At 40.3% G+C, this 22,650-nt stretch overlaps 2 protein-coding genes across 4 annotated transcripts in view; one reads left to right on the forward strand and one right to left on the reverse strand.

Annotated features, from left to right (window-relative positions):
- Positions 1 to 15,379: 15,379 nt before the first annotated feature.
- SAA1 (serum amyloid A1) overlaps positions 15,380 to 22,650 on the forward strand; it is a 44,091-nt gene continuing 36,820 nt past the window's right edge. For 2 of the 3 annotated variants that reach the window (XM_077112265.1, XM_077112263.1), the window contains exon 1: positions 15,380 to 15,598. Coding sequence is in view for 1 of the 3 variants with exons in the window: in XM_077112263.1 (XP_076968378.1) it covers positions 15,566 to 15,598 (33 nt within the window). In the remaining 2 variants the exon portion in view is untranslated. The remainder of the gene's footprint in view (positions 15,599 to 22,650) is intronic. The other variant, XM_077112264.1, reaches the window with a different exon arrangement.
- Positions 17,357 to 19,507, reverse strand: LOC143643935 (serum amyloid A-1 protein-like). The gene is made up of 2 exons (XM_077112341.1): positions 19,399 to 19,507; positions 17,357 to 17,499 (listed from the first exon to the last, which is right to left on the reverse strand). The coding sequence occupies exons 1-2, from the start codon at positions 19,505 to 19,507 to the stop codon at positions 17,357 to 17,359; spliced, it is 252 nt and encodes an 83-aa protein (XP_076968456.1).

Consider the following 22,650-nt stretch of genomic DNA (forward strand, 5'->3'; position numbering starts at 1 on the left):
GACGCGAAGCCGCCTCGCGCCAGAGGGCCCGGCATGCCCGCCGCGGCTCCCCGCACGGCGCCCCCTGCTGCCGGAAGTCCTGCCAGCCGGAGGGTCAGCCCAGCATGTGGGCGGGCCTCGGAGCCTGGGTAGCTTGATCTTCTCCAATCCACCTTAACAAGGACCTAGACGGTATCATACTCATAAATGTCACTGGTCACCATTACTGGACCAGATATGTCTTCTCTCCAGGAGCTCTTAGCCTGATTGAAGGGGGATAGGAGGGCCAGAAAATACGCCAGTGTCTCTGGTACAGATGTGAATCTCGAAGCTAATAGGGCCATTTACACAGGCTCCTGGCATATGCCTTCTGGTCCTAGATTTCCGTATTGAATTGAAGTAGAAAGAGTCAGAGGCATTAATGACTTGCAGTTAAAATATTCAATTTTACATCTGAATAGTTTACAAAAATATTTGACCATGTGAACACTTTTTTAAAAACGTTTTCATTATATACTATAACATATATACAAAACCAAAGAAAGAAAAAAGCAATCGTTTTCAAAGTACTCTTCAACAAGTAGTTACAGGACAGATCCCAGAATTTATCATGAGTTATTATGCTGTCCTCTCAGATTTTCCCTTCTAGCTGCTCCAGAATATAGGAAGCTAGAAGGAATATTTTTTTATCACCACAATCAACTTTTTTTCTTTCTGTGAAAAATACCATATATACAAAAAAGCAATAAATTTTAAAGCACAGCACCACAGTTAGTTGTAGGACAGATTTCAGAGTCTGACATGGGTTACAATTACACAATTTTAAGTTTTTACTTCTAGCTGCTTTAAGATACTGGAGACTAAAAGAAATATCAATTGAATGATTCAGCAATCATATTCGTTTGTTAATCCCTACCTTCTCTGCATAGCGCCACCATCAACTTTGATATTTCTTTCTCACTCTTTAGGGGTATTTGGGCTATGGCCATTCTAACTTTTTCATATTGGAAAGGGCTGTCACATAACATGGGGTAGGAAAGGGAGATGGAACTATCTGATGTTCTGGGGAAGCTGGACCCTCTACGTTTCAGAATTATCTGGTCCACGGACCCATCTGGATGTTGTAGGTTTCTAGAAAGTTACCTTAGTACATGGAACATTTGTAGAATCTTACATATTGCCCTAGGTGTTCTTTAAGATTGGCTGGAATGATTTTGGTTAGGGTTTGGCAAGTTATGAAGGTAGCAGTGTCTAACTGAAGCTTGTATAAAAGTGACTTCTGGAGTAGTCTCTCAATTCTGTTTGAACTCTCTCTGCCACTGTTACTCTATTAGTTACACTTCTTTTTCCCCTTTTGGTCAGGATGAAATTGTAAATCCCACAGTGCCAGGGCCTCCTGGCAGAGAAGACTCATCCCTGGGAGACATCTCCCATACCGCCAGGGAGACTTTCACCTCTGGATGTCATGTCCCACGTAATGGGGAAGAAAATGATTTCACTTACAGAGCTGGATTTAGAGAGAGTGAGGCCACTTCTGCGCAACAAAAGAGGTCCTCCAGAAGTAACTCTTAGGCATACCTACAGGTGGGCTAAGCATCTCTGCTACCTACATAAGCTTCACAAGAGTAAGTCTCAAGATCAAGGGCTTGGCTTGATGATTTGGGTGTCCCTAATGTTTGATGCAGTATCAGGGTTTCCCTGACGGTAAAGTTTAATGGTTCCATATTTTTTCTCCCATTCCTCAAGGGATTTTGCCAATACCTTTTATTATCTGCTTAATATGTTCTAGGATCTGTGTTTCAGTTGTTCAAATGAGCTATCTGAGAGGTTGAGTTAGATTATGTGCTACAGAAAATTTAGGCTCCAGACAAAATAAGCCTTTCTTTCTTTGGTCTCAAAGAGTAGGTATGGCTCTAAAATATAGACTATGTCTTCCTTACCTTTGTGTTCTGAGCTACCTTAATCCCAATCTGATTGGCTTCGTTCTTATCTCTAAATACCAAGTTATACATACATGCAACAGCCTCTCAAATCCAGAAATAAATGTGTCTGCTTTAAGAACTTACAATCTAGGCCCCTGTTTTCTTATAAGTAATTTTAAAGGAGACCATGCAATAATTGTTCTACATTTCTGGCTTATTTTGCCTCACCAAATGTCCTACAGGTTCATTCACACTGTTACATGCCTCACGACTTAATTCCTTTTTGTAGTAGCTCAATATTCAATCATATATATGCACCATCATTCACCAATCTACTTCTCAGTCAGTGCTTCCTTCAGTCACCTGCATTCATTAGGCATCATGTATAGTGCCCAAAGCCCACAGTCCATCAACACTCTCAATTTTAGATAATTTCATTGTTTCCAAGAGAAAGATAGCCAATAAACACACCCTCACCAAATAGGAAATCACCTTAACTCTTGTCCCTCCCCTCATTATTTATCCGGGCTGTTGCTGTGGTACTGCTGATGTTTTCCAGTTAAACATAGCCCATATCACGCAATAGCAGTTTGCCCCCTGTACCCTGGACTTAAACATTCTTTGTACACAAATCATACCTTTGAAGTCGTTCTTGAAAGATCTTGTTTATATTTCTAGTGCTAATCAGTGGGACACATAGATCTATGCACCCCTTTCAATCTTGTTCGCCTTCAATATGGTAATATTACTTATAGACCCACTAGAGGACTGCCTTCACTTCGTGTGAACACTTTTTAAGGAACCCTCCAAAGATCTTGGAAGGATTTCATATAAGTGAGAGTCACTGAAGCATAAGCGTCATCATCTTCACTCACAGTCAGTCTGCTTCTGCATACATGCACACGTGGCAGGATAATTCAAAAGCCATGCAGGATGCTGTATGTTGTGCAGTACTGCCCCATACCTTGTAAGATGGCTGTATCTCTGGCCCATCCACTAAATTCCCTCCAATCATCGTGACGGCCAAAAATGCTCCCAAAAGTCAGCGTGGGATAGGGGCGGGGGAGATGCAGTGCAGCCGCGGGTGAGAACCGGGGTCTGACTCTGTTTCCTAGGGAGAGATAAATTGGTGGGGGGAGCTATGTTAATGCTAATTTAACTGCCATCACTCCCATAATGCCTAACTCTGCCCTTTACCACGTACCTTTACAGTAAGAAGCAACACACTGGGAAGCAGGTTGAGAAATCTGCTTTGAGGTTTTTATTCTCTCTTTGAAAATGATGAAAGTTCTTCCCAGCAAGGCATCAACTCTGTCAGTTACGCAGATCCTGACCTGAGCAGCCCATGAGCAAGGGACACAGATCTGGTCCCTGAAGAAGACAGGGACTGGCTCCCTGTGGTTCTCCCCCTGCTGACTCTCGTTGTCCTCAGCAGCCTCAGGAACCTGCTGTTGTAGTTTGCTAACTGCCAGAATGCAATATACCAGAAACAGAATGGCTTTTAAAAAGGAGTATTTATTAAGTTGCAAGTTTACAGTTTTAAGGCCATGGAAATGATCCAATTAAAGCAAGTCTATAAAAATGTCCAAATAACCAACAATAGGTTACCTTCACTCAAGAAAGGCTGATGAAGTTTAGGGTTTCTCTCTCTACTGAAAAGGCGCATGACAAACATGGGAACTTCTGCAACTTTCTCTCCAGGCTTCTTGTTTCATGAAGCTTCCCCAGGAGCATTTTCTTTCTTCATCTCCAAAGGTCTCTCGCTTTTAGGCTTCCCAGGCTCTTGTGGATCTCATGGCTCTGAAGCTTTTTCCAAAATGTTTCCTCTTTTAAAGGGTTGCAGTAAACAAATCAACACCCACCTGGAATGGGTGGGGTCACATCTCCCTGTAATCAAAGGTTAATACTCACAATTGGGCATGTCACATCTCCATGGAGGTAATCAAGTTTCTAACCAACAGTACTGATTAGGGATTAAAAGAAATGGCTGCCTCCGCAAGATGGATCAGGATTAAAACATGGATTTTCTACGGTCTATAATCCTTTCAATTCAGCATATCTACATTACCTGATTTCTTAAGCAGTTCAGGCACCTCCAAGTTCCTTGTACATGTCATAGTTTCCATGAGTTGGTACTATTTGTCTGAAAGCCTGAAATTGGCTTTTTATGTATCAGAGTAGCCCCAAGGGTCCCTGCTCCCTGGAATGGGAAACAAAATGTCAGAAAATGCATGAAGTGATCACAGGATACTGGCATCATGTTGAGGAAGTTAAAAAATTAAAACCCTCTACTGAATTCAAGATTTTATTTCTCTACTAAGGAAAATTACATTCCTTACATTGTGGCCTTCCCCTAAGTATAAAACTTAGAAGTCATTTTCCCTAAATACAACTGCTAAATGCCTGATGTGAGGTTATTTTAGTGCATCTGTAGCTCTTAATCTCTCTCTAGTTTTTGCGCTGTGCATCACGTGAATGAAGAAAAGGTATGACTGGTCCTGTAGTTTAGAATTGGCCTCCAAAATCAAAGTGTGGTAACCGAGGGAGGATGCAGAAAACAGAGCAATTCTGAGCAGGTTTGTGGGGAATAATGTTTGCATGATGGTGAGGATTATGCTGATTTTCATTGAGAGAGCTAATCATTTACTAAGTTAGGAAAATTAATGAATATTAATAAGGGCTACACAACATTTTGATGGTAGCCATTAAGTCACTGGATATATTTTTATTAATTCACTCAATGACTATTTAGTGCCACCATTTCATTGACGACATGGCAGTGAAGAAGCACTCAAATGTGGCTTGGGAATGAGAGGAGAGAGAAACAAATAAATGCACAAGGTAATTTCAAAGTAAAAAAATAGTTGATGTGATGGGAAAGTATCAGGAGGGGCAGAGTAGCTCTTTAAATAGAATGATCAGAGATGGCCTCTTTGATAAGATGGCATTTGAATTAATTTATGGTTTGACACAGCCAAAATAAAAAATTCATTGAATTTTTACCTTTTAACAAAATGAAGCAAGAACTAGATGAGTCAGATAAACTCCCTGTATCTGAGCTGCACCCCACATTGGACTCTCAGCTCCGGCACAGACTCAGGCAACCATGCCAAATCATCCAGCACAAAGGAGACTTTCTGAATAAAACCTAAGACAGAGACCAAGCGTTCTGCAGTTTCCACTGAGTGGGCACAACCTGAGCAACAGGTAAAAACATGTCTAGTCTACATGAGTAAGTATAAGTGATACTACATAAAATAAGATAAAGATATTAGAGGCATACCTAACTCCCTGAAAGCTGTGCTTCAGGGAGCCACCTCTGCATTATGCCTCAGAGCTGTAATGAGGACTAAATGATGAAGCTGCTCAGAAACGTAGCCTCAGAAAATGTAGCTGTGATGGTTGTGGTACATCCACTCTCCTCTTACCCTATTTGGAACATGCACCAAATATCTCAGAGAATGTCCCCCTCTCTCCTTTACCATCCTCTAACATCTGTCATTATTGCTAACTGACTCAGGTTCTGTTTCCCAATTTAAATAGCCGAGCACAAGTGTCTACCCTTACTCAGAGGGTGGTTGTGAGGATTCGCTGAGACCATACATATAATTTATGAGGAAATAATTTGACATCTTATAGTGAATGGTGAGCATTGTGCCTCTAATTCTATCCTCCCTCCAAATGACCAGTTCACCTGAAACTTGAGGTGAATGGACTGCCCGTCTACAGCTACCTGTGGGGCCTCTCTGTTATGACCCAAATTAAAAAATCATCACCATCACTTTTGCCACATTCTATTGGTCAAGGTAATGGCAAGAGTCTGTTAAGTTTCCTCTTGATGGAGGAATATAAATGCTACATCATGAGAAGAGCTTGTGGGATGGTATATGTATTGGTGTGGCTATCTTTGGAAATTATATCATATCAATACACCTTCTCAGCGCTGACATACTAATTAGCGTAATGGGTAGGGGTGGTGGAATCAGAAAAGGGAACTTGGAAAGGGATATCGTTTCAATAAGGTTAATATTTAGACATCTTACTCTATGCATTAAGACACTGCGGCACTCCCTTCATTGAGATTGAACCAACCATTGCTTGAAGAGGAAGAATGCTGCCAAGAAAACAGAACTCAGTTTTGACTCATGACATCAAAACCCCCTTGAAACCAGTTTCAGAGATAACAGACATGGAAGACAGGGTTGTCATTTGCAAGAGCCATAATTTTTTGAGGGACAAAAAAGAGGATTTCTGAATTCCAAGGACCAAGGCTTGAAGGACTCAAACCAATGTATAGGGAAGATGCCATGAAGTAAGAGCAGTTTCTCAACACACAGGGAAGGTAATAAAAATGCCTTCCTGTGTTGCAGGGAGGAAATTTGGGAGAAAAGGAGAGGAGCTCAAGGAGGTTTGAGAGAAGTTTTCTGACTGCCTCTGGGGTTTGAAAACCTAGGGAGCTGATAGAACATCCCAGAGAGGCTCAGGAATAATAGTGCAGAGAGGTCCTGCATTCTGCTTCCCATCTGGAACTCTGATAGGAGAACTCTTCCATGAAATACTTGAAGGAGAGGAGAAATTGGTGCATGAAATATCTAGGCCTAAATTGCATCTGACCTGGGAAATGGACAAGTTCTGAGAGATCCAGTGGAATAAGAGAGGTCTGGGGTAGGGACAAAGAAGCCATGGCAAAGACCACAGCCAGTCACAGCCAGAGATGTTAGGGGGTGCCCAGGGCCAGGACAAGTCAGTTACCTTAGCTGTCAGGACTGAGTCTGATATCCAAAGACCTCATGGAAGGAGATAACCTTGTTTTTCATTGGTTATCTTTTTAAAAGTCAAACTACTTGCTGAGCACTAAGCTAAAGGAACGGACACTGCAAAGAATAGTCTTTTCAAAAATAATTTAGAAGAATCACTGAGCAAATAACTAAAACAGCAAGCAAATGGCTAAAAAGCACATGAAAAGATGTTCATCTTCATTAGCTATAAGGAAAATGCAAATCAAAACCACAATGAGATATCTCACACCTACAAGAATGGTTGCCACTAAACAAGTAGGAGAGGCACTAAACACTAAATGTCGGAGAGGATGTGGAGAAATTGGAACACTTATGCACTGCTGGAGGGAATGTATATGGTACAGCCACTATAGAATACAGTTTGGCAGTTCCTCAGAAAACTAAATGTTGAGTTGCCCTACAACCCTGTAATACCACCACTCGTTATATAACCAGAAGAACTGAAAGCAGTGTCACAAACAGACATTTGCACACTATTGTTCACAGCAGCATTATTTACAATTGCCAAAAGATGGAAACAGTTCAAGTGCCCATCGACAGAGAGTGGATAAACAAAATATGGTATATACATACAATGGAATATTATGCAGCAGAAAGAAGCAGTGAGATCCTGAAGCATATGACAATATAAATGAAACTTGAGGACATGATTTTGAGTGAAATAAGCAAGACACAAAAGGATAAATATGATTTCACTAATGTAGAACCCCCTAGAAAATGTAAACTCAGAGCCTTAAAATGTGGAATATAAGAAAGAAAAAAAAAGAAAATGTGGAATATAGGGACGTAGAGATAGACAGAAGCTAGAGAAGGGGAAGCAGTTATAGACGTGTTAATGACGTTGAATTTAAATATATGGGAATAGATAGAGGATAGAGGTGATGATAGTTTCTTAGTGGGATTATAAGTAATAGTGCCATATTAAAGGTGTATATGATTAAAAGTATTGTTTAGAGTCATGTATCTCACTGATTAACATTACAAATATAAATAAGAACTATTTCAAAGGTATGACATTTGTACAAAAAGTTAATAATAGAGGGGTATATGGGGAAAACTATGTATTGCATGCTATGGTCTGTATTTAACAGGAATACTTCAGTAGTAACACAGCAATACTAGTGATAAATAATTGGGGGGAATAAGAGTTACGGGGAGTTTGGGATGTTCTCCTAGGTATGGGTATGTCTTTTATCTTTCTCCTGGGGCAATGAAAATTATTGAAAATTGAGAATGATGATGACTGTACAACTAAGTGAAGATACTGTGAGACACTGATTGTTTATATATGCTATATGAAAATGTCTCAACAAAATATGCAGATTCGAAAGAAATAAACAGAAAGATTCAAGTGCTAGAAAAATATGGAGCAAGAGCATTGTAGAATGATGAAGGGCCTTCAGAGAGTTATGTAGTGAATCCACAAAAGGCTAGATATACGGTTGCCATCTGATGAGGCAGTCCTATTACTGGCAATGTACTCATAAGAACAGAAAACAGGGACTCGAACAGACATTTTCACACTGATTATGATGGATTGAAGCTGTTATGTACCCCAGAAAAGCCATGTTCTTTTGATCCTGATTCAATATCATAGGTGGTACCTCTTGATTAGGCTGTTTTCCATGGAGATGTGACACAACTAATTGTGGGCATGACCTTTTGATTAGATTGTTTCCATGGAGGTGTGACCCCATATATTTAAGGTGGGTCTTGATTAGTTACTGGTGTCCTTTATAAAGGGAGACATTTTGGAAAAGAGCAGTTGCTTCAGAGCTGACATAGACAGACATCTGGACATGCAGAAGGAGCTTAGAGAGCTGTATGAACCCAGAAGCCAGGAGTGAAGAACTCTCCACCCCAGGGAGATGCTAAACTAAGAGATGAAATCCAGAGTGTTGTCCGGGAGCAACTAAGTGTGGGAATCAGAAATACAAAGCAAGGAACTAGGAGCAAGGACCTTAAACACCAGTCATGTGCCATCCCAGCTGTCAGAGATATCCAGGACAACATTTGGTCTTTCTTCAGAATCAAGGTACTTTCTCTGGATGTCTTAGTTTGGACATTTTTAGGGCCTCAGAACTTGGCAACTTGTAAATTATTAAATCCCCTTTATAAAAGCTGACCCATTTCTGGTATATAGCATCCCAGCAGCACTAGAAAACAAACGCTGATGTTTACGGCAGCATTGTACACGATAGCCAAAGGATGGAAGTGGCTGAAGGGTACATCAACTGAGGAGCGAAAGGGTGAACTGTGGTTTAGACATATAATGGAATATTGTGTAGCTACAGAAAGGAATGAAGTCATGAAGCATACAACAAGGTGAATGATCCCAGAGGACATTATGTTAAGTAAAATAAGCCAAAAACGAAAGGACAAATATTGTATGGACTCATTTAGAAAATACTTGTGAGAAATTTAGGGTCTAGATTGTAAGCTTTCACATTTATTCATAAGTTTTAAGTGTTATTTCTACATTCTGAGATGCTGGGCTCAATGCACATTTCCCTAGAACTTTGGAAAGTACAATGTATATTTCTTTGGGACTTTGGAAAATACAACTAAGACTCAGAGTTAGAGTTCTGCAGCTCTGAAATTCAGCGTTACTACATATAGCAAACATTAAAGAAGCCAAAAAAGAAATTAGACTTCAATTCGAGATATGAATGAATGCATCTAATTGAGACTAAATCAAATCAGAATGCAAGATAAAGGATTCTAAAACTTCATTTTCTGTGGGAGACCAAAGGAAGAGAGATTTATTTTGTCCAAAGTTTAAATTTTCTGTAGCACACAATCTAATTTAGCCTATCAAGTTAGTTCATTTAAACAACCTAAACATTCGAGTTCTAGAATAGGGAATGAGAGCTTGTAATTCATTATAGCTTAATGTAATGCCCTGACACATTTCAGAATATGTTGGGCAGATAATTTTAAAAGTATTTCCAAAGTGCCTTGACAACTGGAGAAAAAATATGGATTTATTAAACTCCCCCACCTGGGTAATACCTCAAATTTCTCAAATACTAGGGATTCCCAAGTTAATAGGCCAAGTCCCTGATCTTGAGGCTTGCTGTTATGAAACTTATATCTATAACAGAGAAGCTAAGCCTACAGAGTCGCTTCCAGAGAATCTCTTCTTTTGCTCAGATGTGACCACTCTCTCTCCGAGACCAACTCTGCAAATAAACCCATTATCCTCCCCCCTACATGGACATGACTTCCAGGGGTATAAGTCTCCCTGGAAAAATGGGACATGACTCCCAGGGATGAGACTGGCCCTGGCATAGTGGGATTGATTATGCCTTCTTGACCAAAAGTGGGAAAAGGAATGCAAGAAATTTCTATTTCAGTGGCTAAGGGATTTCAAATAGAACCAAGAGGCTATTCTGGAGATTATTTTTATGGAAGCTTCAGCTAGATATTGCAAAATGCCAAGGTATGCCAAGCTGCAGCCAACAGTACTCCTGAAAACCCACAAGAATACCCAGTGCTCTATCTGAGACTCTATAAAAGTTTCATTCATTAAGTTTATTTTTCAGAAACTTAAAACCTCTACATTGTTCCTATGACAGATAAGCCCTGAAACCCTTGCAGTCTCTCCAAGAATATCAACCAGTTGCATCCCCTACCCCATAATGTTGACACCCTTTTCAAAATGAAGATGTTAGAATGTTGGGAGAAGATTGGGAGAAGGATCAAAGGAGAAGAAGAAGTTATAACAGAGAAGATAGAATTTAACAAACGAGTATGACTACTGAATCATTACAATGATATTTCTTTTTAGTCTCCAGTGTCTTGGAGCAGCTGGAAGGAAATACCTGAAATTGTAGAACTGTAGCCCATACCATACTTTGAAATTTGTTCTATAACTACTTGTTACAATATACTTTGGAATTTATCACTTTTTTGCATATTATATTTCACAATAAAAAATGTTAAAAATGGGGAAAAACAGCAAACAAAACTTGGGTGGGAGCGGGAATGTGATTTACAAAGTTACCACATCAAAATACTTAAATTGCCCAATTTTTAGCAAAAACAAAACACGAGGCATGCAAAGAAACAAAGAATGGCCCATTCACAGGAGCACAGTAAATTAACAAAATCTGTCCCTGAGGAAGCAGTGACATTGTACTTCCTAGATAAAGACATCAAATCAACTGTCTCAAATAGGCTCAAAGAGCTAAAGGAAACCATGGACAAAGAACTAAAGAAAACTAGGAGACTGATGTCTCACATAGAGCATTCCAATAAGGGGATGGACATTATAAAAAGGAATAAGTGGAAATTTTGTGGCTTTAATGTATAAGAACTGAACTGAAAGATTCACCATAGGAATTACACAGCAGATGTGAGCTGGCAGAATCAGTGAATTTAATGAAAGATGAAATGAAATTATCCAATCCGAGGAGAAAAAAAGAAAATGAACAGGGTCTAAGACACTTGTGGGACACCTTCAAGCATCTATTATGTGCCTAATGGGAGACCCAAAGGGAGAGGAGGGATAGGAATAGAAAGAATATTTGAAGAAATAATGACCAAAAACTTCCCCAAATTAATGAAAGACATGAATCTATATATCCAAGAAGCTTGGTGAATCCCAAGTAGGATAAATTTGAAGTTTCATACTGAGACAGATCATAATCAAACTGCAGAACCCAAAGCTACAGAATTTTGAAAGCAGCAAGGGAGAAGTGACTTGTACAAACAGGCCTCAATAAGATCAACCACTGATCTCTCCTCAAAAACTCTGAAGGCCAGAAAGCAGTGGGAGGACATATTTAAAATGTTAAAGAAAAAAATGCCAACCAAGAATTCTATATCCAGAAAAAATACACATAAAAATGTGTAGGAGACACTTTGGATGATTACATGGTACTTGAATATATAATATATATCAGTTTAAAAAATTTTTAAATGTAGAAGAAATTAAGACATTCTCAGATAAACAAAAGCTAAGAGAGTTCATTGCTAGTGGACCTTCCCTACGAGAAGGCTAAAGAGAGTCTGTGATGGTAAATTTTATATGCCAAGCTGGCTAGGTTATGGTGTCAGCTGTTTACTGAGGAGGTATTTTACAGATAGGATTAGCAACTACAATCAACTGATTTTAAGTAAGGATCCCCCTTGAAAATGTTGGTGGGCTTCCTCCAATCAATTGGAGAGCTTAAGTGCATGAACTGAGGGTTTCGGAGATCAGAAGAATTACTGCTTCAAGACTTCAACATTGCCTTGACTGGAGTTTTTAGCCTGCTGCCTGGTGTTGAAAAAATGGCATATCCACATACTGAAGAATGCATTTAGACCCTTACTTTGCACCATACACAAAAATTGACTCAAAATGAACCAATAACCTAAATATAAGAGCTACAACTATAAAACTCTTAGAAGAAAACAAAGAAGTAAATCTTCATGATCTTAGATTGGTCATGTTGTCTTATAGATGACACGAAAAGCACAGGTGAAAAAATAGAGAAAATCAGCACCATCGAAATTTAAAATTTTGGTGCATCAAAGGACACTATCAATAGAGTGAAAAGACAATCAGAGACTGGAAAAAATATTCACAAACCATATGCATGATAAGGTTCTAATATCCAGAATATATAAAGAACTCCTATTACTCAACAACAACAAACAAGAAAATGGCAACACCATTAAACAATGGGCAAAGAAACGGAATAGACATTTTTCCAAAGAAGATATACAAATGCCCAACAAGTACATGAAAAAAAAAGCTCAATGTCATTAGTTGTTAGGAAAATACTAACCAAAACCACAAGCTGACACTTCACACCAATTAGGATTGCTATAATTAAAAAGACAGAAAATAACAAGTGTTGGCAAGAATATAGAGAAATGGGAAAACTCATACAAAATTAGTGAATGTAAAATGATGCAGCTACTCTGGAAAACAGTCTGATAGTTCCTCAAAAGATTAAACATACCCTCTATAATGGTTTGAAGCTATTATGCATAAAATATCATGTTCTTAAAGCTAATCCATTCCTGTGGTTAACGCCTACTGTGGGTTGGACTTCTGATTACGTTATTTCAGTGGAGGCATGCTCTGGATGGGTCTTAATCCTCTTACTTGAGTCCTTTATGTGCAATGAAATAAAACTGAGATAGAAAAGCCAGAAAAGCTGAGAGAGAAGCAGCCAGAAGCTGGAAGCAATGAAATCTGCGAGAGAAGAAAGAGACCAGCAGACATAGTCATGTGGCTGGCCTTGTCACAGCTGTGGATACCAGAAGCTAGTCTTGGGGAGAAAGCATCACCTGTTGATGCCTTGATTTGGACATTTTCACAGTCTCAGAACTGTAAACTTGTAAGTTAAAAATAAATCCCCATTGTAAAAGCCAACCTATTTCTGGTATATTGCATTTCGGCAACTTTAGCAAACCAAAACACACTCCAAGGTATAGGCTCAAAAGAATTAAAAACAACTGTTCAAACAAAAACTTGTACACAAATATACATAGGAGCACTATTCACAACAGATAAGTGGATAAACACAACATGCTATAACCAAATAATGAGATATTATTCATCCATGAAAAAGAATGAAGTACTGAAACATGCTGAAGCATGTTTGAAAACAGGCAAAGTGCAAGAAGCCAGACACAAAGGCCACATATTGTAGTTTCCATTTGTATAAAATAGCAAATCCAGTGAGACCAAAATCATATTCATAGTTGCCAGGGCTAGGAGAAGGAGGAAATGGTAAATGAATCCTTAATGGATTTGGGGTGATTAAAAAGTTTTGGAACTGGACAGTGATGATGGTTGCACAACATTGAGAATGTACTTAATGCCACTGAATTGTACAGATTAAAATGGTAAATTCTGTGTTGGGTGTAATTTCCTACAATAAAAATATAACAAGAGACCAGAAGACTGGAGACACTTTTAATTTAAATTATATCAATGTAAGGAGAAGGGACAGAATGTGCAATAAGATGAGTAGCTAGTAGTTGAATACTTTCTGGCACTCTCCTAAGACAAATATTTCCATAAACTGGTTTATATTGGAATTACCAAAATTTCCCCTGATTCTTCAGGTTATGCACAAGTTCTCAGGAAACAAAACAGGTCAAGTTGTGGAGGCAGCATGATGGTCATCAGGTATCAGGAGACCTTGTTTTACCTTTGATAGGTTGTGTGTCTTTGACAGCCAACCAACTTCTCTTCCTGAACCTTTTCTGAGAGAAAGGAGGTGGAGGTATCTTATTTTTCACTGAGGAAAGCAGAGTCATTAATGCAAGATGCTTAGTTGTACTAGAGCACAGATATTGGCTCTAACTCTATAAATCATAAATTTTTAGGAAAACTGAGCTTCTAGGATAACAACTTTGCTTTTTCTTTTCCAGATTAGAGATTCCAAGAAGTGGAATGATGGCACTTTAGAGGCTCATGAATGGACTTCTATATCCAGGATTTATTTTAGTGTATTATATTTATATTTAGTAATAACATGCTGATTATTAATTTTGTATCTTTACAAAGACTTGAAAAGCTTGTTATATATGGGCTCACTGGTCATTTTTCTCTTATCTGCCCTTCTTCCATCATCTGCCCCTCAAATTTCTATGACTCGGCAGAAATTTAATTGTGAACATCCTCATATGAATGTTACAATCTCTAATAACTTGAGGTTAATTCAGACTTTACCACATTGCACCTAAACTCATGAGTGCTTTGAGCCTACTGTCCCCAACCAGCCAGCCACCACTCTCTCTTTCATCCTATTTATATGCCCTTTCATTATTTTCACATACATTGACTTCCAAGACCCAGCCTCAAATTTCCCAAACCTCCTCTGCCTTCCCCACGATTAGTGCATTCTCATGGGAACTGCATGAGCAAGTTCGGCTGTAACTAACTCTAATTTATATTTGAATTTTTTTGTTCCTCCTCAACAAAGAACTTAAATTTATCTTTCTCTATAAATATCATTTAATCGCTAATATTTTCCCCTTAAAGTTTTCCACAATTGCTCTTTCAAAGAAGAGGAGTATGCACATGGGGTTGAATGAATTGTGTAACTTCATTTTGACATGTTCTTGGTCACGGTCCACGTTCTGGTGGACCCATTGTAAATAAGAGCGCTTCAAGATGTTACTTCAGTTGAGGTATGGCTCAACTGAATCAGGCTGGGCTTTAATCCAGATTACTGAGTCCTTTACAAGTGAAAGTCAGAGAAAAAGACAAAAAGAGAAGCCAAAAGGAGCATTCAGAAGCTGGAAGGCAAGGGAACCTCAAAGAGAAAGGAGAAGATACTACCATGTGTGTTGCCATGCGATAGAAAAGTCAAGGAACCCCAAAGATTGCTGGCCAGCCAGAAGAAGAAGACATCAAACCCAGATGTCTATTCTAGCCTTTGAAACCATAAACCAATAAATTCCTGTTGTTAATCCAGCCATTTATACGGTACTTGTTTTAGCAGCAAAGAAACTAAAGCCAACTATCAATTTATTTTCTTTTAGTTCCACATCCACTCTTCGTTGCCCTGCTTATGATACAAAAGCTGGATTCTCTAAACATTTTCTCCTTTGCCAGATAGGCACAATGTTCATTTTTTCAGTAGAGGGAACAGGAAGGACATTGCAGGAGAAAAGGACCTGTTAGTTCCTGGACACTTTGTTTCTTCCTAGCTTCTGTGGTGCTTTTCTGGTGCGCAGGATACCCACTAGAAACCACCCACAGGGACATTCATTGGTATCTCCAGGGCAGATAAGCTTTCCAATAGGCTCTGTGGGTACCTCAGCTGTAATCCCAGAGGGTTTGGCAGCAGTCTCTCCCCTGCACTCATGTGGATGGTTACCAAGTAAACTTGAGGAACACCAGCTGCATTCACCATGAGTTCAACTGCAACCCCAGAGTGCTTCCTGGTGAGTATTGTCGGTACCTAAAAGGGGGGATTCAGATTTGGCTTGAGGCATCCAGCAAACTTTGCCTGCCATCTAATGGGCTTCAGCCATACGTTCCAAAAAGATGTAAATCTCAGCCTTATGAGAGGTCTTTTCTCAAATTTATACCATTCTGTGTTCTTTACAGAATTCTTAGGAGCGAATCTCACCAACAGTTGCTAATTCTTTATCTTTAAGTTTCCCTTATTGTGTGGTAACTGTCTTCTGACTGACCCCTGACTGATAAAAGGGGTCTTCTGTATCATCTTCTATGTTTACTAACCCTTCCATGATTTTGACCAGTAAAGGTGCAGAAGCTGTCAGGAAACATGCACAAGAAGCTGGTGTTATATCTTCATTTAGGCTTCGAATAAAGCAGTAAAAATTGAGTAGCTGGAAGCTGCTTTAAACGCATTTCTTAGGTAGAATGCAGGAAAAATAGATAATGTAGGATTTGTAGGTGTTGCTGGTCCAGTACTGCCACCCAGAGACATAAAACTCGAGGAACTAAACCCAGTAAACCCTGGGCGAAGAGAAGGTGATGGGACATAACTGACAAGGAGTGAGACTGGAGAGGGAAGGGCTTGGAAATAGTAACTATATACCCAGAAAGGCTGGTTCCAGGAGAGAACAAGGGGAGAATGGACTGGGTCTGATTCAGGGATGGGTTGGTGCTGGGTGCCTGCCCTGTTTGATGGCTTAGATGGTGCGCTGGTTTAAAAGGATGTATGCCCCCTAGAAAAGCCATGTTTTAATTAAAATCCCATTTCATAAAGGTAGAATAATCCCTATTCAATACTGCATGTTTGAAACTGTAATCAGATCATCTCCCTGGATGATGTGATTTAGTCAAGAGTGGTTGTTAAACTGGATTAGGTGATGACATGTCTCCACCCATTTGGACGGGTCTTGATTGGTTTACTGGAGTCCTTTAAAAGAGGAAACGTTTTGGAGAATGGGACATTCGGAGAGAGCGAAGAATACTGCAGCACCACAAAGCAGAGAGTCCATGAGCCAGCGACCTTTAGAGATGAAGAAGGAAAACACCTCTCGGGGAGCTTCATGAAACAGGAAGCCGGGAAAGAAAGCTAGCAGATGATGCTGTGTTCACAATGTGCCTTTCCAGCTGAGAGAGAATCCCTGACTGTGTTCGCCATGTGCCTTCTCACTTGAGAGAGAAACCCTGAACTTCATCAGCCTTCTTGAACCAAGGTATCTTTCCCTGGATGGATGCCTTAGATTGGACATTTCTATAGACTTATTTTAACTGGGACATTTTCTCGGCCTTAGAACTTTAAACTAGCAACTCATTAAATTTCCCCTTTTAAAAGCCATTCCATTTCTGGTATATTGCATTCTGGCAGCTAGCAAACTAGAACACCAAGGAAAGCCAATCCTCAAGGACGGAGGTGCTAACATCCTCAACTGCCTGGACAGAGGCCCACTCAGTCCAGGCTGACTGCCCTTAGGCTGGCTGAACAGCACGCTGTAACCCAGAGAGGGAGGCTGCAACCACTACTTGGCTCTTACTTCTCTTTAGGGTTTACACATCTTTACTAGACATGCTCTGGCTCTGCTGGCCACCCAGCCTGGCTGCTGGACACCAAGGGGGAGAGTGGGCAGGATGGGCATGAGCTTGATGGGCTGTAACCCCTTCAGAAACTTCTCCCACACTTGCCCATCCTGACTCTTCAAGACAGCAAAGTTCTCACCCCGCCCTGGAATCCCCAGGAATCTGCATCACCTGATCACTTTAGAAGCCCAGGCACCCCCAGGTCCCCTCTGTGCAGTGTCATAGTTTCCCCGAGCATGTAAGTATTTGTCTGCACCTATGCAGTTGGCTTCTCTCATGTCAGAGTAGGCTCTCAACATGTCTCTAGCCCCTGGAAAAAAAGAAAATGGCAAAAGGAATTTCAGGTGAACACAAAGACCCTGAGAGCACCTTAGAGAGAAATCAAGGAATGAAAAATCTTCCCTGACTTCAAGATTTCAGCCAGTGGACATAGCACCTTGGGAAAGGTTGAGAAGAACAGTCCTTAGGCCTGGTTGGCTTCACCAGGTAACCATAATGACTGTCATTTAGGTGGGGCCACTGTATAGTATTTGGTTGTCTGTCAGTGTGGCACCATGGGCTTCATCTCATTTAGGACTCTATGTGATATGTTTAAAGAATAGAATGAAAGTGTTATTATAGACCTGGATTTCTCAACTCTGGCACAACTGAAGCATTTGGGATGGGTAATTCTTTGTTGTGTGTCCTGTCCTGTGCCGTATAGGACAATTAGAAGCATCCCTGGCTTTTACCCAGTAGATACCAGAGGCTCTTCCCCCTAGTTGTGACAATCCAAAATACCTCCAGACATCGCCAAACATCCCTGGCTGAGACCACTTTTAGAGATGAGACTACATGTGATCGTGAAAGGTGACATGAAAGGCAGATTCTGAGAAAGACTCTGAACATACAGCTCTTGTGACCCACCACTTTAAAGAAACATATTCTTTACACAACTATGTGATATTGTGAGCCACTGATTTACACCATGTATAGAATGTTTGTATGTTTGTTTGTTGTGTATCATAAAAATATTTGTATAAAAATAAGAAACATGTTCTTGCAAACCAAGTGCAGATAACTGTGACTTGAGTCCCTCTGACTGTTAGAGGCATAAATGTCATCCTGACAGTTTCCAGATAGCCTGTAGTGATGATGTGAGTTGCTTGAGGAAACACCATAGCAGTGGTTCTCAGCCTTGTGTGCATACCACAATCACCTGGGGAGATATTTAAAGCCCTGATGTCCAGGTCACACCCCAGGGCAATCACATCAGACTCCTGGGGTGGTCCCAGGCATCAGTAATCTTTAATGCTATCCCAGTCATTCCAATGTGTAGGCGAGGTTGATAACCACTGTGGTTGGTCAGTGACTAATTAGACAAGGCTACCTGGTAAGAGCTTTTGCATCCTGCTCAGCTAGGGTAAAATTTCTACTCCGCCTCCTATTGCCTGGCAGTAGGATGTGTACAACAGACTCACTGCTCTAAGTCTCAGTTTTTTCACCTTCAAATTGGGAGAAGCCTGCCTCACCTACTTATTCTGAAGTTAAAGTAGGATGACCAACCAACTGCCCTGCTTTCCCCCAGAACTGTCCCGGTCTAGCACTAAGAGTAGCATGGCAGGGGAAACTTCTTAGAAGCATGCAAACAGAGATGGTTGGTCACCCTAAATTGCATAAACATGCTCAGTTCCTAGTGGAAGTTTGATACTCATTAACTCCCTCGGGTTTCTTTGTTTTTTAGTTATAAGGCTTCAAAAGAGTAGGAAACAGAACATCCATTTAAAGAGTCACTGAATGGGAAACATCATGAAGATCTCAGCTGAGGTCTCTAAATTATCTGAATAAAAATGTAAGGCAAGGAAAGAAGGAAGGAAGAATGTGTGGAAGGAAGGAAAGAAAAGTATTCATGGATAGCTTTAATCATACATTAAGCAATTTGGTCTGAGAGAAATTTTATATCAATTTCGGACCTCATTTTGTATCTTCCACTCAATAAACAAGCCTTTCAGATGGGGATGATGTGGATTTTGTCCTTTAAGTAAACAATTGATTTAAACCCTATGATCACCAATATATCTGAAGAAGAGTTCCCAAGAGTTTGGCATATTCTATGACAGAGCAGCACAGCCCAAGTTTACTCCACATCTGAACCCAGCTGAGCAGGATGCAAAACTCTTGCTAAGGTGCTCAGGATGAATCCTAGTGGCAGGGGTGCCTTCCCCTCCACCTTCCAGCAGCCTTACCTTGACCATAGCTTCCCTGAGGAATGAAAACCAGCCTTGGCTGTTGACTCCCAGCACCAAGGAGCAGAACAGGAGACCTGTGAGAAGCTTCATCGTGCTGAAATCAAAGGAGTGAATTGTCTTGACTGTCTTCTCAAAGATCAATTGTCCATAGATAAGAGAACACTCTGAACACTCTATTTGATTCCATTGGTCAGTATATCTATCTTTATGCCAGTACCATGCTGTTTTGACCACTGTAGCCTTGTGATACACCTTAAAGCCAGGTTGCATGAGACCTCCGACTTCATTTTTTCTTTCTCAAGATATTTTCAGCTATTTGGGCGAAAACTACCCTTCCAGATAAATTTGGTTATTGGTTTTACTGCTTCTGAAAAGTAAGTTTTTGGGATTTTAATTGGTATTGCATTGAATCTGTAAATCAATTTAGGTAGAATTGACATCTTAACTATATTTAGTCTTCCAATCCTTGAACACAGAATGACCTTCCATTTATTTAGGTCTTCTGTGATTTCTTTTCACAATTTCTTGTAGTTTTCTTTGTCTCTTGTATCCTTAGTTATATTCATTCCTAAATATTTTATTCTCTTGGTTGCAATTGTAAATGGAATTTTTTTCTTGATTTCCCTCTCAAATTGTTCATTACTAGTGTGTAGAAATACTACGCATTTTTGAATGTTGATCTTGTAACCTGCCACTTTGCTGTACTCTTTTTATTAGCTCTAGTAGTTTTGCTTTGGTTTTTTTGGGATTTTTGACATATAGTTTCATATCATCTGCAAATAGTGAAGTTTTACATTTTCCTTTTCTTTTCCTATCTGTCTCTAGTGCTCCCTTTAGTATTTCCTGCACAGCCTGTCTCTTGGTCACAAATTCTCTCAGTGATTTTTTGTCTAAAAGTGTTTAATTTCCCCCTCATTTTTGAAGGACAGTTTTGCTGGATACAGAATTCTTGGTTGGCAGTTTTTCTCTTTTAGTGTCTTAAATATATCATCCCACTGTCTTCTCACCTCCATGGTTTCTGCTGAGAAATCTATGCATAGTCTTATTGGGCTTACCTTGTATGTGATGGATTGCTTTTCTCTTGCTGCTTTCAAGATTCTCTCTTTCTCCTTGCCAGCTGACATTCTGATTAGTAAGTGTCTTGGAGTACATCTATTTGGAGCTATTCTGTTTGGGGTATGCTGTACTTCTTGGATCTGTAATTTTAAGTCTTTCATAAGATTGGGAAATTTTCAGTGATAATTTACTCCATTAGTTTTTCTCCTCCTTTCCCCTCCTCTTCTCCTTCTTGGACACCCACAACACATATATTTGTGTGCTTCATTTTGTCATTCAGTTCCCTGAGTCCCTGCTCATATTTTCCCATTATTTTCCCTACATTTTCCTTTGCTTGTTGGATTTCAGATGTTCCATCCTCCAGTTCACTGATCCTATCTTCTGCCTCTTGAAATCTAACATTGTAGGTTTCCATTGTTTCTTTTTTTATCTCTTCTACTGTGCCTTTCATTCCCATAAGTTCTGTGATTTGTTTTTTCAGACTTTCAATTTCTTCTTTTTGTTCATTCCTTGCTGTCTTTATATCCTCCTACAATTCACTGATTTGATTTTTGATGAGGTTTTCCATATCTGTTCGTATATTCTGAATTAATTATTTCAACTCTTGTATCTCATTTGAATTGTTGGTTTGTTCCTTTGACTGGGTCATATCTTCAATTTTCTTAGTATGATTCATTATTTTTTGCTGGCATCTAGGCATTTAATTACCTTAATTAGTTTATTCTGGAGATTTTTTTTCACTTTTTTTTACCTAGGATTTTCTTGCTGGATGACTTTGTTGTCTGTCTGTCCTTTGACATTCAGTGCAGCTTATTCTAGACCTCTGGCTTAGGTTTTGTTTAACAGATAAGAATTTTTCAGTTCTTGTTTTTTTGTTTCTTGCCCTACCTGTATGGTGCCTATTTTCCCCCTCCTTTGGAGGGTCTACTTAGGTATTATAGACCCAGCCAGATTTTCCCAGACCAAACTGGCCTCCTCTCAGCAGGAAAGAGTCACCTGCATCAGTTTTCCCTGAGGGAGAGACCCAGAAGATTGAAAGGCTTTCCTATGAAGTCTCTGGACTCTGTGTTTTTCCTATCCTGTCCAGTATGTGGCGCTTTTCTGCCTGCGGGTCCCACCAGCATAAGGTGATGAGGTACCTTTAGCTTCAGCAGACTCTTCTTGCTAGGGGTGTGGTTGAGACAGAGGAAAGGTTGTAGGATGGCTTTAATTAATTCACTTTTCCAGACTCCAGGGTCTGAATTCCTTGAGGAAGGTAATCCACCTGATCTGGTTTCTACCCCTCTTCTGGGGAAGGCACAGATCCAGACAGACAGTCAAAGAAGCTCGATTCTGCCTGTGTCAGGGGCTGTTGGAGCCTGAGAAGCCCTGCAGCTGTATCTAAAGAGTAGTCAAGCTGTAGAAACACAGCCACAAAAGAGAAAAAGAAAAATCCTTTTCAGAGCAGGAACCCTGATTCTCGGGCTTACCTATCAAGAGCTTAAGTTGGTACGTTGCTCTGTGTATCTCCAGGTCCTATGTGCCTCCTCATTTCCTTCAGGGTCCAGACCTTTTCAAATCCAAAAAACCTCTGTTTGTTTGTTTGTTTTTCTTTCTCCGTCAACCCTGCCCCCTCTGTGCCAGGCAAAAAACAGTGACCTCTGCTTTTGCTTGAGGTTCAGCTGAGCTGGGGGCCTATTTTTAGTAGTCAGAATTTGTTAATTAATTCCACAATTGGAGCTTGGTTGCACTCAGCCCCTAGTGCTGGTAAAGTCTCTTTCCATTCCCCTCTGGGAAGCAGCCTGTGGGGGAGGTGTGTTGGCCACCGTGGCTTGGGGAACTCACAGTTCTAGGTGGGCTCACAGCTAGTCCAGTTGGTCCAGACTGGGGTATGCCATGTGTCCGGTCACTGATGCAGCCCCAGCAGTTGTTCTGTACTGTCCCCAGCCATTTATTAGCTGCTCTGGAGGATGAACTAAATCCCACACCTTGCTAAGCCACCATCTTGGCTCTCCTCTTCCAGCCTCGCTTTCATGTGTCTGTCCATGCAATCTTAAGCTCTGCTGGTACACAGGTCTTAGTTCCAAAAGGAGGAGCACTCCTTCCAGGAGATGCAACAATGATTCCATTGAACTGGAAGTTAAGACTGCCACCTGGCCACTTTGGGCTCCTCATGCCTCTGAATCAACAAGCAAGGA

Source organism: Tamandua tetradactyla, chromosome 8 (assembly GCF_023851605.1).
Source record: "Tamandua tetradactyla isolate mTamTet1 chromosome 8, mTamTet1.pri, whole genome shotgun sequence".
NCBI classification, from domain to species: domain Eukaryota; kingdom Metazoa; phylum Chordata; class Mammalia; order Pilosa; family Myrmecophagidae; genus Tamandua; species Tamandua tetradactyla.